This window comes from Monodelphis domestica, chromosome 4 (genome assembly GCF_027887165.1).
Source record: "Monodelphis domestica isolate mMonDom1 chromosome 4, mMonDom1.pri, whole genome shotgun sequence".
In the NCBI taxonomy this organism is placed as follows: Eukaryota; Metazoa; Chordata; class Mammalia; order Didelphimorphia; family Didelphidae; genus Monodelphis; species Monodelphis domestica.
This window is the reverse complement of record NC_077230.1, coordinates 72,848,644-72,865,839: the sequence shown is the minus strand read 5'-3', so window position 1 is coordinate 72,865,839 and position 17,196 is coordinate 72,848,644. Positions and strand designations below refer to the sequence as shown.

General features: G+C 34.7%; 1 protein-coding gene across 6 annotated transcripts in view; it reads right to left on the bottom strand.

The window, feature by feature from the left end:
• PHLDB2 (pleckstrin homology like domain family B member 2) overlaps window positions 1–17,196 on the bottom strand; it is a 131,842-nt gene that overhangs the window by 42,687 nt on the left and 71,959 nt on the right. For 4 of the 6 annotated variants that reach the window (XM_007493652.3, XM_007493651.3, XM_001362412.5 and 1 more), the window contains exons 6-9: window positions 12,565–12,693; window positions 6,849–7,004; window positions 5,432–5,542; window positions 4,126–4,215 (exon numbers count right to left, since the gene is read on the bottom strand). In XM_007493652.3, coding sequence (XP_007493714.2) covers window positions 4,126–4,215; window positions 5,432–5,542; window positions 6,849–7,004; window positions 12,565–12,693 — 486 coding nt within the window. The remainder of the gene's footprint in view (window positions 1–4,125; window positions 4,216–5,431; window positions 5,543–6,848; window positions 7,005–12,564; window positions 12,694–17,196) is intronic. The other 2 variants (XM_007493653.3, XM_003341207.4) reach the window with 1 other exon arrangement.

Here is a 17,196-nt window from a genome sequence, read left to right as displayed (position 1 = left end):
GAGATTACACCCTTTCCCCTCTACATCACATTGTTTCTCTATGGAATTTCAATTTGATTTTCATGATGTTCTAATGGCTACTAAAACGACTTTAATCTGCCATTTGTTTTATTGATAACTACCATATCTCTACACAACACACCAAGTAAAATGCTATTTATATGCTAATACTAATCCCTCTTTGCCAAACCTTCTAATCTATAATTTCCTTAAACCATTCTTAGCTTCTGTATACTTCTCAAATGGATTCCCACTTTCTCCTGGAATCCAAATCCAATAACTACTCTTTTTCCTCCCCACTCCAAGGCAGGATTATGGTAGAAGAGGAAATAAAATTTTGGAGAGTGAAATAAGAATACAAATTGAATTCCACAAAAAGGAAGAAGATGTTTCACATCCATACTGTTTTAGAAGCATATTCCTGACTCAGTACTTGGTACACTTAGATTACTATTAATTTCTTTGTATTTCTCAATCAGAAATTAAGTACGACAGAGAGAGAGAGAGAGAGAGAGAGAGAGAGAGAGAGAGAGAGAGAGAGAGAGAGAGAGAGAGAGGCAGGAAGGGATGAAGCATGTATTAAGTGCTTTCTATGTACTAAACATTGGGGATAAAAACACAAATGAAAAGACAGTTCCTGATGACAAGGAGCTTACTGACAGGAGCAGTCAGATCATGTTTCCTTTTTTCCATCTCTATGTTTGGTTCCTAGCAAGAAATGAAGGAAGGCCAAACCACTATTCTGGATCCAAAACCTTGTCCCCTGCTGTTTCATTGTTCCTGCAATCTTCCTGGTAGCCCTCCCTGCCATTTCCTATTTAGTTAGTTAGGTAACATGAAAACTGACTGGGACAGTGGTTTCAGTCAATTTTAAGACCAATAGCTTTAAATTTAAGATCATTAAATTAAAAAGAACATACTTTGAACATACATTAGAGATATGCTTTAATTATTATACCAAATTACAGAGCTGAGATGATTCACAGAAGTCTTCTAGTTTGGGCCTCTCATTTGACTCAAGAGAAAATGGAGGCCCAGAAGGATTAAGTAATTTTCCCAGTCACATAGTTAGCAAGTAGCCATGCCAGTATTTAACATCAGGTCCTCTGACCCCAAATTAGCAAAAGCCTGAATCTTGATTGAATAATGATAATTATATCATCCATAACTATATTGTTGGAGATGCTTACTCTGTCTATATCAACAACAACACTTTTACATCTTGTTAGACAGTTTTATTAACTTTTGAGGCCAAAATGTTCATTTTGCAGATATTAGCCTTCTGATAAAAAAACACTCTGACTGTGGGAAATCTGGTTCTAGAAAGACAAGACACAATTCTAGAATCATTCTAGAAGTCCTTCCAACTTGATAAGTCCCACCAGAGCTGATGTTACACTGAAAACACTGGATCACCTCCATTTTATTCTGATGGAACTGAATTGGACTAGAAATTCCAAACCACTTATTTGACTCATTTAAGAACTATAACTAAATTCATTGAATCTCTAATGATGAAAAAAAAATTCCCCTCAATAAAACTGATTAGTAAACTTAGTAATAGTATTCTGAACACCTTGAGAGTAGGAACTGTATCTTATTTCATCTTTTATTATTAGCACCAAGAATAATGCCATAGACATTTTTGTTGTTAATCATTTTTCAGTCATTAGACTTTTGATGATCCCATTTGGGGTTTTCTTGTCAAAAAATACAGGAGTAGTTTGCTATTTCCTTTTCCAGATCATTTTATAGATAAGGAACTGAGGCAACGGGGTGAAGTGACTTGCCCAGCATCACATAGCTAGCAAATGTCTGAGGCCAGATCTTAACTTGAAGATGAAACTTTTTGAGTCCAGACCTGGTACTCTTATTTGCTGCCTGTACCAAGGATGCAGAAGGCAAGTAATAAACACTTATTGAAATGTGAAAGTTCTGGCTTCTCGAAGGCAGAGACTGTTTTTCTATCTTTGTTTTTCCAGTATAATGATGGGAACAATAATAACTAGGATTTACCTTGTGCTTTATGGTTTACAAGGCACCTTCCATGTTATCTCATTTGATTTTCACCAGTGAGGTGGGTGCTTAAGTTCAGAGTGACAAAGTGCCTTGGTTGACTTTGGATCTTCCTGCCCCAAGTCCATTGCTCTATTCCCTGGGTCACCTAGCTGCCTAGAATCTAGCACAGTGTCTGGAACAAAGTGGATGCTTAAAAATTATACAGGTAAAATTGTGATAAAATGAACTTTGAGTAGATAAGAGAATAGCTCCCACAGATTTATGGAATTTTGTTGTATCTAAAATTGCAAGAAATTAAAGTAACTAACAGCTTGAATTATTCTATTGTTACACAAATATAATTACAAAGCTTTTTTATTTTATAGCTGAATTTCTCCTAGAAATAAATGGATTTCATCAATGGAGGTGCTTTCATGCATTTGGGTTTCACAAATAAACATGCAAAGCTTAACTGGTTAACCACTACCCATGTAATCAACTGTTCAAAGTAAAATGTAACATTGCAAATACATAAATAAATAAGAAAGCTCTGAGACACAAAGCATGGACAACAAAGGTAAAGACCTTAGAAAAGCCATTTCACAGTTCACTAGGTAAGAGTCTATTTTCCAAGTTTTTACCATTTAAGATGGCTTTAGATGGGGCAGTCTTTAAAGTTCACTTTCAAAGAGGCATCAGAAGAATTAAAAAGCAATGGGGAAAAAGAAATATGATAACTTCTTATAAAGTACCTTTGAGTTGCTTCCTCAAGTCCTATGTGGTTTGCATTTAATAAAGGAATAGGAGGGAAAATGAAATAAAGAGTGAAAATAGGAAGATGTCAGTTATGCAGAAGAAAGGCAAGTGCTTTAGTGCTTTAGATTTCTAAAGAACTGGTGAGATTATAAAGTGGGATAATATAGGAAGGATACCTTGACAAATGCATTTTCCAGCAGCAACAAAACTTACTAACATTGCAGACATGGATCAGTATGTAAATGCAATGTATACTTTACCTGTTGTGTGTGAAAACTGTAATGCTAATCGGTACCATAGAAATCTTGTAGCAGCTTATATATACCAAACCCTAACCCTGTTTTCTTCTAAGCAACATTAAAATCAACAAAAGATTTCCCAGTATTCCTGCATCACTAAAAGCATGCAAGCTTTTTCAGTCTGTTTCCAAACTGTGCAATGTATATGAATGATTTTAATATTTAAATAACAGGTAGGTCTCGATTAAATGTGAACAATGGATCTCTTGAAGCAGTTCCATGTATTTGTATCCAAACTATTCTGAGTTATAATTATATGAAATTTGGTAATTGATTCCAGCCCAATAGAAATATATAGCATGGATCTAAATATTGTGACCACTTCAAGGAAGTCATTATTTTCCCTAAATAGGAGTTCTCTTTTCCCAAATAATTTTGAGCTTTTGGGGGGTCAGAAGCAAAATAATCTTGAAGTTGGTAGTAATTTTTATAGTCTTTAAAAGAAATTGGGAGGGAAAAGGTAAAAAAATATGAATATGGGAATTACAGGGGATATTCTTCTTGATCTATATAGGAGCTTTCAAATAAAGAAATGAGAGAAAGAGTAGTATAAACAAAGGAGGGGTAGAAGGGGCGTGGGAAGTAGAAGGAAGGCAAGGAAGGAAGCATTCAAACCAAATCAGAGAAACACTGTGTAAGGAACTGACATTTAAAGTGTTTCTTTCCCTTCTCTGAAACTCAGTCGGAAAATCAAGTCAAGAAGAAAGAGACATAATCTGAGCACTAAAAACAGACCAATACTGGTTCTGCCCTAAGCCATTTCTAAACTTCTAAGTTAGTATTATTCCTAAAGTCAAATGAAATTTTGGAGAGGTCCAAAATTTTTTTTTTCTGGCGTGTATTAAAATAAATTTAGCATGTGGCTTTCAGTTATTTTTTTTAACATAAAAGATAATCACTGGAAAATTCTGAAGTATGTAAAGGAAGAGGCTGACTACAGTCAGATCATAAAAACTTTTATGTCGTTTCTTTTTTATACATCCTGTCTTTGTCAGAAAACGAGTGGCAAATATTCCCAGGGACTTAAAATTGAGATTAATGCAAGTTCAAAGTAACCAAAGACATTGCTTACCTCTTTTAGACTATTAGGGTTGACTGGAAACCTCTTTCCTCCAGAAAGGCTAGAATATTTCTTTTCCAAATTGCAAAGGTTCTCCTTTTCCTGTAAGATCACAAGATTCCATTAAGATCAGCCCACCCCAAGTAAAACTGTGTCATCTATGGCAATCCTCCCTTATTCGGTGTTCTGAAGTTTTCTTTCCACTCTTTGGAGCTCAGTGTTCTCTTGAATTACTCTTTCTTTCTTTATCTTTGGCCTACTCTTCAGAGTCTTCCCTTCAAAATGTCTAGATAATGTACCTTCTTCTGGAGGATTCTGGTTTGGCTAACTAATCTTATATTCAGGGTGCCTTCAAAATTAAGTCCTTAAAGCTTTAATATTAATCAGTACCCTAGGAATCTTGTAGTTTGCATATGCTAGTCCCCAGTTAGGTTTTTTCTTTTTCTATGCAACAATAAAATCATAAAACAAGATTTTCTAGCCTTCATATTATTAAAGCTTTTGCTTAGTTATTTTTTAGTCATGTTGGACTCTTCTTGACTCTGTTTGGGGTTTTCTTGGCCAAGCTACTAGAGCAATTTGCCATTTCCTTCTCCAGCTCATTTCATAGATGAAGAAACTGAGCAGAACAAGGTTAAGTGACTTGCCCAGTGTCGCATAGCTAAGTAAGTAAATGAGGTCATATTTGAATTCATGAAGATGAATCTTCCTGACTCCAGGTCCAGCACTCTATCTATCCCATTTTACAGATGAGGAAAGGCTGAAAGAAATTAATTGACTATTTCATGGTTGCACAGTTAGTAAAGGCTAGACCTAGCTTTCAAACTCAGTTCTTCTGACTCGAAGCACCAATCTTTTCATCAGATAACTTCCACAGTCACAATTCCTCAATTCAAAAGAGTGACAATGGTAAGAATTTCAGGCATTGGAACAAGGTAATAGAATACATGCATAGGAACTGGACCCCCAAGTCACACCCCTCACCAACAAGACTAAATTCAAATAAAATCATTATAAGACAAAAGAAAATCTGTATCTGGCGGTTACACTAAATATTTGATAGAAGAAAAGCATTATCTTCCTAAAGTCTACACTAAAATATATATCGATGCAGCTAAATCTCTAGATATGAAAATGTGTTTCTAATCTGAGGGTTTAATGTATATCATAATGCTACAAAATGCTATTACCTTTAATACATAAAAATGTAAACAAACTACTAATTAATAATATTTTTAGATTAATGCAACTTGGAGAAAAATGAAAAAAGAGTAAAAACAAGAGAACCCTTTTCTGACAATGTTCAGGTTGCACTTACTCTTTGAAGCATTAGCATTAAATTATTTTTCTCTTTCACAAAATGATCTTGTTCCCTCTGAGCTTGCTGGACAATGTGACTGGCTTGCTTCTTTAATGCAGAAATTTTCTCCTGGTAGAAAACAAATAATATTCTCGATTGTGGTAAAATGGACCATAAAAGCGTAGCTCAACATCTATAAGGTATTGTAAGTCATCTAGTTTAACCCCTTTATATTAGAGATGAGCAAACTGTGGCCCAGAGTAGATGACTTGCCCAAAGTCACAGTTTGTAAGGGTTAGATCTGGAAATTGGAACTCTAGTTGTGACTTTAATGCAGACTCTGAGCTTAAATGCAGCATCCAACTGCCTCAGAGATTTTTTTTAGAAAAATAGCAGTATAATAATACTTGATTAATTTTAACATTATTTTTTTCAAAATTTCGAGTTTCAAATTCTCTTTTTCCATTTGATACTTCCCCTACCCTTTGAGGTCTCAGATTCTAATGTTGGGATTCAGTCTAGAGAGGGGGATGTACTGTGCCTTAGGAAAGATTACAGGACATATTTGCTCTCCCAGGAATCTTACTTCACTTGAGGCTAATGGAATTTAATTTTTAAAACTATTTTAAGAAATTAAGAAGGCCACAGGGAATCTCTTTATAGACCATAGCAGAAATAATCTTGGGAAATGCCCTTGTTTACAAACAAATATTCCAGTTTTGTTTTTTTTAACTGAGAATTGAAGAAGAAATCTTTCTTTCCCCATTCCCTTTTTTTTACTTTTATCAATGTAGTACTGGAAGGGTGCAGGATGAGAATTTTACCCTACATTTTCACCATTTGATAATGAGAGACTAAATATCTGTGGTGTAGAAACTCTTTCTTAGTCCCAAAGAGCTATTTGAAATGATATGATAGTCAACAGCACAATAGGAAATTCTCCCTCCCTCCCTCCAATTCCCAATGAATTTGCTACCATTTGGAGTGCTATTATGGACATCAGAGATTATGGCTTCAAAGGAAAACAGGTTGAAACAAATGACCAGAGAAGTAGCATTTCCTCCACTCTACATCTTAGTTCTTACAAGGGAAAAAAAATTAAAAATTTCCTTTTTATTAATGATGAACTCATGGTTCAATATAACAAAGACAATGACATTTCCTCAATGTAGTTTCAGGCATTTATTCATTATTATAGTTGTAATTCTATGGTCTTCCCAAAATTATTAGGTATTCTCCCCCCGCCCCGCACACGCATACATGCTAATAAGTAAAAACAACTAACAATTAACAGACTAACAACAATATAGGACTATAAATTGTAGAAAATGCTTTGCAATGATTAATCGTGTTTTTTTGATAAAGGCAATGATGTCTATTTTTTCTGTGACTGGAAAAAAACAAACAACTTTTAAAAGGCATCTAGAAGAATTACCTTTCTAGTGACGATATTCCTTTGATATTCAGCTACTTCACGTAAGAGCTGTTGGGTCAACTTCTCTTTCTCTTCATCTAGCCGGCTTTCATGCTCTAGCTGCTGAAATTCTAGATCTTCAAAATGTTTGCTTTCTACATCCAACAGGTCAGCATCCTTTGAAGAAAAGGAATGGAGACAACAGCAAAAAATACCAGGATTGACTAGAGTTTTCTTTATGTTTACTGAGAGTTGAAATTCTTGGAAACAAATTGGGTTTGGTACAAACTATTCTTTCAAATTACAGCCCTGACAATGGCCAAAATGTAGAGAGTTTTTCTTTTTGGAGAATTAAACACATAAACTAGAAGGTGTCAGATTGGGTTTGGAATGAGTGGATGTTGGTTTTGCTTATTTCTTCATCATATATTTTCCTTTAAGATTGATTACATGTCTGATTTGTAGACTTAAGAAGAAAATATGAATCCCAATGATTTATGTATTATGAACAGAATTCAATAAAAGGCATAACCATATGACTAGAAGGGCAATAAATGTTTTCAGTCTTCCCCAGAAGAAAAAATGTCATTTTCGAATCCAATTTCCAAGAAATTTAAACATTAAATATACTGTATAAGAACTATTCTTCATGCCATACAAAGTCTTTTCCTCTAGATAATAAGCTTGAAGAAAATTAAAATGAAAACTAAGGTAGATGAGAATATGGAGAGTCATTTGCAGTAATTCTTTAGATGAGGAAATGATTTTTCTCTAATCTATCTGGCTTGGACTTTTCTGTTTTTCTTCTCTCCCTTTTTAGTATTCTAAGCATTTTCCTAATGCTTCCTTTTACAAAGGAAAATACAGTACTCATAGCATTGGTTTGAAGCTCTAAATCAGCACAATGGCCTATAAAGTTGGTCAAAAAGACAAGACAAAATAAAAAGTCATACAATTTGGTTAACTCTGATCTTATGCTTATATTTTAAGAAAGACAACTAAAAACGATTCTTGTATTGCTGCTAGAGCTATTTCATAGTAAGGGGGCTATTCCATTCCTGTGATTATTAACAATCCTCTAGCAACAAGAACACAATATTAAAACAGACCAGGATTTTCAAATATGAGAATAAAAAAGAAAGAAAGCCATTCTAAAGTTGGGTTTATTTATTTCTTTATTTTTAGGGATCTGTGCTTTTTGGGGGGATGTCTCCAACTTTTAATCACAAAATTATGTTCTCTGTTTATAATTTTCTTCTTTTCTGTGACAATTTTCAGATTAGGATCCAAACATGCCATTACTAAAGAAGATCAAGATCTATCTATCTGTCATCTTAAAACAAAATGACAGCCAGTGAAAATGTAATTTTTAATGGAGGCAAGAAACTTATTCCAACTATAGATGATATAGGGATAAAAGGTTTGCAAGAAAATATGGCAAAGTCTGTCATCTTATAAGATACAACAATACTTGTGTCATTTATATAAGGAAAGATCATCCTACTTTGCCAACACATGTTGTTGCTCAAGGCCTGCCACATTTTCCCTAAGAAGTTATATAGTTGACAGAACCACTAGTTACTAACTTGAATTCTTCATGCCCCAATTTTCTTATTTCTACAATGAAGTAATTATACTTTGTAGCTTCTAAGGTTCCTTCCAACCTAAATCAAGGGATTAATTTTTTTAAATAATGGAAATTAAAGCAAGAGTTATTTAAGTAGGCAATAATATAATTATATATCCAAAGAAGGTCATAACTGAATTATGAATTGTAGCAAAATAGCAATCACAGGATGACAGATTTAGCAATGGAAAGGACTTTAGAGATAATCTAGCTCAATCCTTTAATTTTATATAGATGAGGAAACTGAAGCTTTGCTAATGTATAGTACTTTAAGGTATAATAAAGGTGTAGTAAGGTGATCTAGGATTAGAACCCAGGTCTTCTGACCTCAAATCCAATGCTCCTTCCAAGTCTCACTGAAATGCAATGGTACTACTAAGTCCAAAGCCCAAAGGCAATGAAAGAGGCCTAAGTAAAATGTAATAAAATCACTTTAACTTTCTACTGCCTTTATATAGGAATGTGCAACTTTTTAGCTACAGTTGTCAGGCTGCTGGGGAACAGTAGGCAGGAATGAGTGGCATTGATAAAAATATAGACAGTTCACATCAACTTTAGAGGCTACTGAGAATATGAGGTGGACTTGGGATTTGTCCCCGGTTATCGGAGCATAGATTTAGAGAGGAAGGGCAACTTAAAGGCCATTTGGAGGACCAAAGGGGATCAATCTGGTCATATAGTCAGTGAGTTTCTAAAGTCTTTATGACTCCATCCCCATAGTTTGCCTTACATGCATGCTATTCATGAAATCAAAGAACTTTAGAGATCATAAGTACTTTAGCTATTAGTTAGTGACCTCGATTTATGGATGAAGTGCCCTCAGTTTACGGAGACCCAAAGGAAGGAAGTGACATGCTCACAGTTAGACAGTTAGATGGTGGCTAGGTGGAAATCTCTGAACATCTCATCAATGGCTCTTTCCAATTTTATACCTATAGATAGAATAAAGTAATAGTGAAAGGCCAGAATCCTCTACTGAGCCAAGTATCCAGCAAAAATAGTACAAGTTTTTGACAACTCTTCCAGGAATTCTGTTAGGTGTCATTATTCAGCAACTGTGGGAATCATACTGCTTCTTTTGCTATTCTAGCCTTATCCCAAATTGTGATGGGTTGATTTTTTTTGTTTCTTTTTTTGTCATGGAAAAACTTCATCAGAGTTTCCATATCCACTACCATAGCAACCACAAGCAATTAGACCACATATTTCTGGCCAATTTCAACTGGATCTGAGTCAGTAATTCAGAAGTGAAAGGTCCTGGATTCTTTGTGATTTGCATACATAAATTGTACACATATCATCATACTTATTTCTAAATTTCAGCTCAAAGTTTCTAAAAATATAAGAGAGAAATAAAGAGGAAAAAAGAGAAGAAGGAAGGAAGGAAGGAAGAAATTAAGACCAATAACACGTCCTCTCTGTCAAGGTACCTGTTTTCTCCCAGGAATGTTTTACATCCTTTAAAACAATTTTACCAAAAACTTATTGGCATTTTACTAAAGTTAGTCTTAACAAAAGTCAACCTGATTAAATCTGTTTTTAACTTAATAAAGGCCCTGGGGGAAGAGATTTTATTTTAGTACTCTTTCTAAGTGTTGAAGCTGGAGGAGAAATGAGTTTGTGGGCCAGTTAACCCAGAAAGTCTCTAGTCTAAATGAATGATCACAAAATGAGCTAGCCTACTAAGTCAAAGAGACTGGTGGAAGGTGACGATAGGAGGATAAAAAAATTAAGGTACCCCTAGACAGCAGGGAGATAGGAGTTTTTTTATATGTAGGTCAGTTATCTCTTTCAAGGAAAGGGTTTTTATATGTCAAGAATTTCACATTATCAATATGTGAGAAAGGAAAGGAGTCTTGGAACTTTTATGATGCAGAATTAGGTCATCTGCAATAACTTCCTTTTTCTGTAATCAAATCCCTTAGAACACTTAAAAAAATGTTTAGAGCCATTGTATAGAGCCCAGAGTAAAATGAGCAGTAATTATTTATATCAATTATGTATGCAGGATATTGGTGAACTTGATAAAGTACTATTTGAACCAAGGTTTATACAGAATAACAAAACAATTAGTATAAGGAAGGAGGGAATAGAATGTATATAGTCTTATATATTTACTGATCTTAAGTAAGGAATTCCAAGTTCAATGGCAGAACTGTCTGGATATAATCTTGAAAAATAAACACATCTGAGAAGAATGAATGAGCAGAAATATGTCCTTCCCAAACTTTAAAAACGACTTAAAAAAAAAAAAAAGATTGACAAGTAACACTAATATAAATAGAACAAATTACTCTTGCAAATCTTATTTTCTAAGGTGTTTTAAACACAGCTTTGTCCCTGTAATTGGTACTGACATACAGGTAAAGTTCTAACTTATTGGCTTATATCCAATTTTCTATAATAATTGATTAGAGAACAAAGTAATTTTTAAATTCATTTGGAGCAACAATACTAAAAGAAAAAGATATTACATACAGTCTTTATTCAACATTTCAAGAATTTTAAATGAATGCCTTAAAAAAATCAGGAAGTTCTCAACTGTAATATCAAGTTACATTTCATTGAAAGATTTTCTTTATCCTACTAAATTTACAAGGGGTAAATGACTTAAGTTAATAATAAAAGCTCACACATTGTTAAAAAACAGTCTTTTAAAGAATCCCCCAAGAGCTGCTCTCTTACAATGGTTTACTTTATAACTTTCTAAAGAGAGAAAAATGGGTCAAAATGAAGAAACTAGTCCTATTTTTCATTCATTAGTGTTACCCCCTTGGGGCTAAATTTCTTCACATGATCATTTAAACTTTCAAGACAATAATGCATTTTCCCCAATATTTTAATTTTAGTTGTTCTTTATAGAGAACAAAATCCAGCATTCATGTTGCTATAAAACTTTAAATTTTAGGGTCACATATTTGTGAAACTGGGTGGGCCATCTAATTTCATTTTCATCTATAAAAAGCTGGCTCAGTAAAATGCAAGCCCTTTGAGAACTAGTATCATTTTTGTCTTTGTTTTCCCAGCATTGAAGCAGTGTCTGGCACAGAATAGGAATTTAATAAATGAACAAATGAATGAACATTTATATGGTACAGAATTTATGGAATAAAATTTCAGCCAGTACAAGTTACACTAGTGTTCTATGGTTCATTAAGATTTTATTTTTATGGGCAACCAGATGGCTCAGCATATAGAGAGCCAAGCTGGGAGACAGAGGCCCTGGGTTCAAATGTGACCTCAGATTGTGTGACTCTGGGCAATTCACTTAACCTCAATCATCTAGGCCTTATTACTCTTCTGCCTTGGAATCAATAGATAATATTGATGCCAAGATGGAAAGTAAAGAAAAACAATTTTTTAAAAGATTTTTTTTCACCAAGTAGATCACAATTTATGGTACAGTTTGAGAGCACCAGGTACTCTGGAGCGAGGCACAGAAAATAATGATTTTGGTGTGGTGTCAGTAGAAAGCTGAAAGAAAATAAACAAATATCAAAACAGGAGGTGAAAGGAAGATAATTTGAAAACTGGCTGCTTTGGTGATAGATTACAAAGCAAGCTTAGAAAAACATTAAACAGCCAACATAGCAAACAGCAATCACTAGAGAGCAAACAGGAAACCTGGGGAACTGTGTCAATGATTAATGCTAGTTAATTTCAGTGCTGGAATGCCAGGTATCCATTACAACTTCTCAACAGCTGTGACTCCTGTACTAAAACAGATACCGGGAGATACTTTTACTTAATGCCTTTGCTCTAGGATACTTTTGCCATCGAAACTTAGACACAATAACCAACAAGGCAAAGTAGGGTTGTTATTTTTTTTTTCATGGCAGGTTGGAGAGGAGTGGTCATGAATACTTCATGACTTTCATTTCAGCTCCTTAAAAGCTCTTTTCAAGGTCTCCATGCACTTCAATAATGCATCCATTAAACCAGCGGGTCGCTAAGGACAGATTTTGTTCTACGTAATCTATAGGAATGAGAGGAAATTGGACACTAAAAAAAATAAATAAATAGAAAGGGAATATGATAGCTTTTTAAAAAGAGAAAAATTTTTTTAAAATTGAAAAAAATTTAAGTGGTGCATTCCTGATTGCTACTGACCCTCTTCAGTTGCTGCTGTAACTGTTCCCTCATGGACTCAGGGCAATTGTCAAGCTGGGTCTTCTGCTCGGAGTATATTTCCTGCAGCCTCTCTAGTTTTTCCCTCTCAGCATCAAGCTTTACCTTCTCCTGAAGTTCAGAAAATAGAAGAATAGAATTACCTTAAGCCCCACAATCAGGAGTGAGTAATCATTACCAGTTTGGATGACAAATAAAAAAGATGAACCAGACAGTTTGTGGGAGGGGAAACAGACAACTGGATTAGTCACGAGGATAAAGAAGCATGAGTTACAAGGTGGAGTCAGATACTTTGGATTCAATTGTTTCATCATTCTTAAATTGAACACAATCTGATTAGCACTAGCCCCAGACCATCCTTTCTTTCCTTACCTCCTACCTGCTAGTAGATAACAGGTATGCTGCCCATCTTTTAAAAAAGGACATGATATCAATAGGTACATTAGTCTATAGTCAATCAACAAAATCCCCAGAAGTGAAGACTAAATACATAAGGTAACCACTCATCTCTGTGCTATAAGCTCAAAGGAATTTATACCACATTCCTGTTTGAAGTTAAAATTTCTCAGGGAACAAGCAGTATATTCTCTGGGTCTAAGATGTATAATTTTAGAAATTCTATTAATTTGTTCATGTTGCTTGTGTATCATTCAGAAAATTTTTCATTTGGTAGGTTAAGGGCTTGAAATAGTTCGAGGAATTTTCCAGATCCAGCTTCTAAGAAAGGAAAAGTGATTCTTTGGCTCAGATAGAGGATTTAAAGCTAGAACTGACTGTGACGCTATTTTGTTCATGGGGTTCTTAACCTGGGGTCCATCAAACTTGCTTTTAAAAAAAAATTGTGAAAACTGTATTTCAAAATGGTTGGTAAACTCATGTGTTTTATTTGATGCATTTAAAAACATGCTGTTCACGGGGTCCATATATGGTAATCAGGAACAGAGCGAGGATTTGAAAATAGGTGTTCTCACTCTAAATCCAATATTATTTTCACCTCATCAATCATACCACCCTATACCAGGCAAGTGGTAAAAGAGCTAGTGGAAAATATTAGTAGACAAATTAATTTCTGTTACTTTTCTGCAAGGTTGAGAAGGTGAGAAATCAGATGGCATCCATATCAGAAGACAGAAAAATGAAAACATGAGACTGACTATAAAAGTAGATGTGTCTCAAAAGATGACGGTGCTATCAAACATCAAAAGAACAAAAGCAATTATGATTTTATCTTTCATTGGAACAATGGCTGGCACAGAATAAACAAATAAATGTTGAATGAATGAATGGCTAATAAGAACGAGTAGAATACAAGATAGTAAGGAAAACATCACCACTTCTCTTCCCATCTTTATCATGCTTGACATGGGATAATGTCAAGATAATGCCTTTAGTCATTTCACAGGACACCAAGAGAAGAACAGAGGAGAGAAATCACTTTTAGTGTCCTGGTGTTTGTCTTAATATCTTTGCCCCCAAAGGCCCAACCAATTAATATCTTAGCCTGGGCTGCTCGGCAAATTACTCTTAACCTTAAGTGTCAGAAGCACTCAGAGCATCATTACCACTAAGTGGCCCAAAGCTAACAAAACTATTATCAACTGGACTCTGAGTGTTTCACGTTCTCTGAAAATAAGGAAGGGTAATTCCTGTCTCTAAACAAATTACTGGAAGATTACATACACATTATGTCTCAAAAGTCTTGGTGACATTTTAAGCTTTAATAACCTAAACAATTAAGTTAAAACATGTTAAGCTTTAATAAGCTTAAAATTGCATGAAAACTTTTGGGATACTCTGTATATAGGGCAGCTAAGTAACACAGTGGATAGAGTGCGGGGCCTGAAGTCAGGAAGACACATCTTCCTTAGTTCAAGTCCTGCCTCAGACACTTACTAGCTCTGTGTCTCTGGGCAGATCACAACTCTATTTGCCTCAGTTTCCTCATTTGTAAAATGAGCTGGATATGGAAATGGCAAACGATTCCAGGGTCGCTGCCAAGAAAACCCCAAATGAAGTCACAAAGAGTTAGACACAAGTGAAATGACTGAACAAGTATAAAGGTCTATACTATGTCCCTACTGAAATTCCCTTTTTGAATAGTCTTTATTTTACTTTAAAAAATTTATTTTTTATAAACGTTGCTATAGCTTAGAGTCACAATGATCTTAATAGCTAGCTGTGTGACATGGGCCAAATCACAAAACCCAATCTTGTATCCTTCTGCCTTGGAAGTGATACTTAGCATCAATTCTAAGATAAAAGGTAAGGGTAAAAAAAAAAAGACTTATGGGAGAAGTTTCCAGTACCTTAAGCCTCAGGAAATGGAATAACCCTCACTTGACTCTATCTTATAAACTGACAGAATTTCTAGTTTCCATTTCCTAAATCTTTCTTTGTTAAACAAAGTGTGATATAAATTTCTGTCAGATCTCACTGTAATTACCTAGAAACTTTATTATATTTTTCTTTTACTTTTCTTGTACCTCCTTTGCTACACCCTCAGATGAATTGTTTCAGGGACTAATTTGTATATGTTAAAGAATTCTAAGAGTTAGAATGGGAAAGAAATTATATCGGTTTTTTATTTTATTCTCCAGGGAATATCACCATTATAGTTTTTTCTGATAGAAAGGGGGCTGCCTATCATAGCCACATTTTAGATTTAAGGTTGATTAAAGACAAGGCAATAAATAGTGGACCTCATTTTGCATCAAAGCTCAATTTTTACAGAAATCAAACAAGAGGTTCAGAATCTCGGGAAATTGTGGTGTTCCAATTTCAAGTGGGTCTGGTAACCAAATCCCAGCTGCCTTTCAGTATTCTGCATAAATACTAAATTTTGCCTATTAGACTCTAATGTGATTTTATGGTAGCTGTGACTTCTATTAGCAGCAAAAGATAGAAGCATTTACTTACTAGGAAAATTAATTTGACAATGCAAGCTTTAGTTTTGGAATCTGAGACTTTTTTTACAACTGAAACAACTGAACAACAATTAGGATTAAGTGCCACTTCCTCTGAATTAGGACCAGTGCCTGCCCTACCTTAATGGCAGATAGATTTCATCTAACAATTCCTCTCTATTTACATCTATTATTAACACTTTATTGTTAAGCTTCTTTATGGCAGAGGCAAAAAAAAAATCAGGGAATGGTCCCTCTGTCATCAATTTCATTTAAAGTACTATATAGAAAAAGAACTAGCGTTTTGTGAGTTTAAATTGTTAAGTTACTTAAAAAACAAAAACTCTTGAAATTTATGGTGGTCCCAGTTTGCAAGCAAATTACTATTTCCATCAAAATTACCTTCATATTTTTGTGACCACAGTTTTATACTGATGCCTGAAAAAACAACAACATAGTAAACGAAAATAATACCTTATAGATATGTAGTGCCTTCTTTTTGAGAAGATCCAAGGCTTTTGTAATTGCAGGCAAAGGGGTAGCTAAGAGAAGGAAGAAAGCAGACACCATCTTCCCTATCTGTGGCTTCACTTAGGAAAGCTCAGCCAACTTCTTGGAGCCCAAAGCAATAGGTTATCAGAAGGATGCAGAAAGGAGAAAAGGGGTCAGAAGAACAGAGTGGTAAGTGATCAGTGCCTAAGTCAGAAGAGGGAATATCACTCCAAGAAACCATTTAGGTATAGACATTGAGCCAATAAGAAAGTAATATTTCTCTCTTTTATTTATAGGTCAGGAAGTTCTTGCAGTTGTGCAGCTCAATTTAAACAGGTGATAGAGGAGGAAGTATCACCTTCCAGTTGGGAGGCAAAACAGATGACCATTTGAGATTTATGGGCTTTAACAATATATAATACAATAATATAATACTAAAATTAGATTTATTTTTTAAAATTAAGACAATTAAACAAACTCATCTATTTTTCCTTTGGAGGAGAAACATTTGGGCAATCCAGGTCATTTCCCTGTAAATGAATACTATTTTCATCACTTTTTCTTTCCATCTCCCCCATTTAAAAAAAATTATTTATCATTACATGCATTAAAAAGAGCTTTTTCATATGTAAAACATAACAAAAATCACTTTATCAAACCAAAAATCTCTAATACATGTAGTTTTTCTTATCTGTGCTGCCATCTGCACTTTCTTCTATTCTCTTCTGTGCATTTTTTTTTAAACCCTTACCTTCCTTGTATTGGTTCCAACGCAGAAAAGTGGTAAAGGCTAGCTAGGCAATGGGGGTCAAGTGACTTGCCCAGGGTCACACAGCTGGAAAGTGTCTGAGGTCAGACTTGAACCTAGGACCTCCTGTCTCTAGACATGGCTCTCAATCCACTGAGCTACCCAGGTGCCCCCCCTGTGTATTTTCTTTTAAATGTTTCAGTGCATTTTTCTTTTTCCTTTTTGGGTAATACTACTGTTAATCTCTCTTTCCCACAGTTCTCTCTCCCCCATAAAGAAAAAACAAAACAAAACAGAAAAACAGAACTCTTCTAACAGACACACACACAGTCAAGTATAACAAATACACACATTGGCCATGACCAGAAACATGTTTCACTTTTCTGCTTCAAGTCTATCACCTCACCATAAGGAATTGGGTAACTGGCTTCATCATCAGTCCTCTGGACTCATAGTTTGTCATTGCATTGA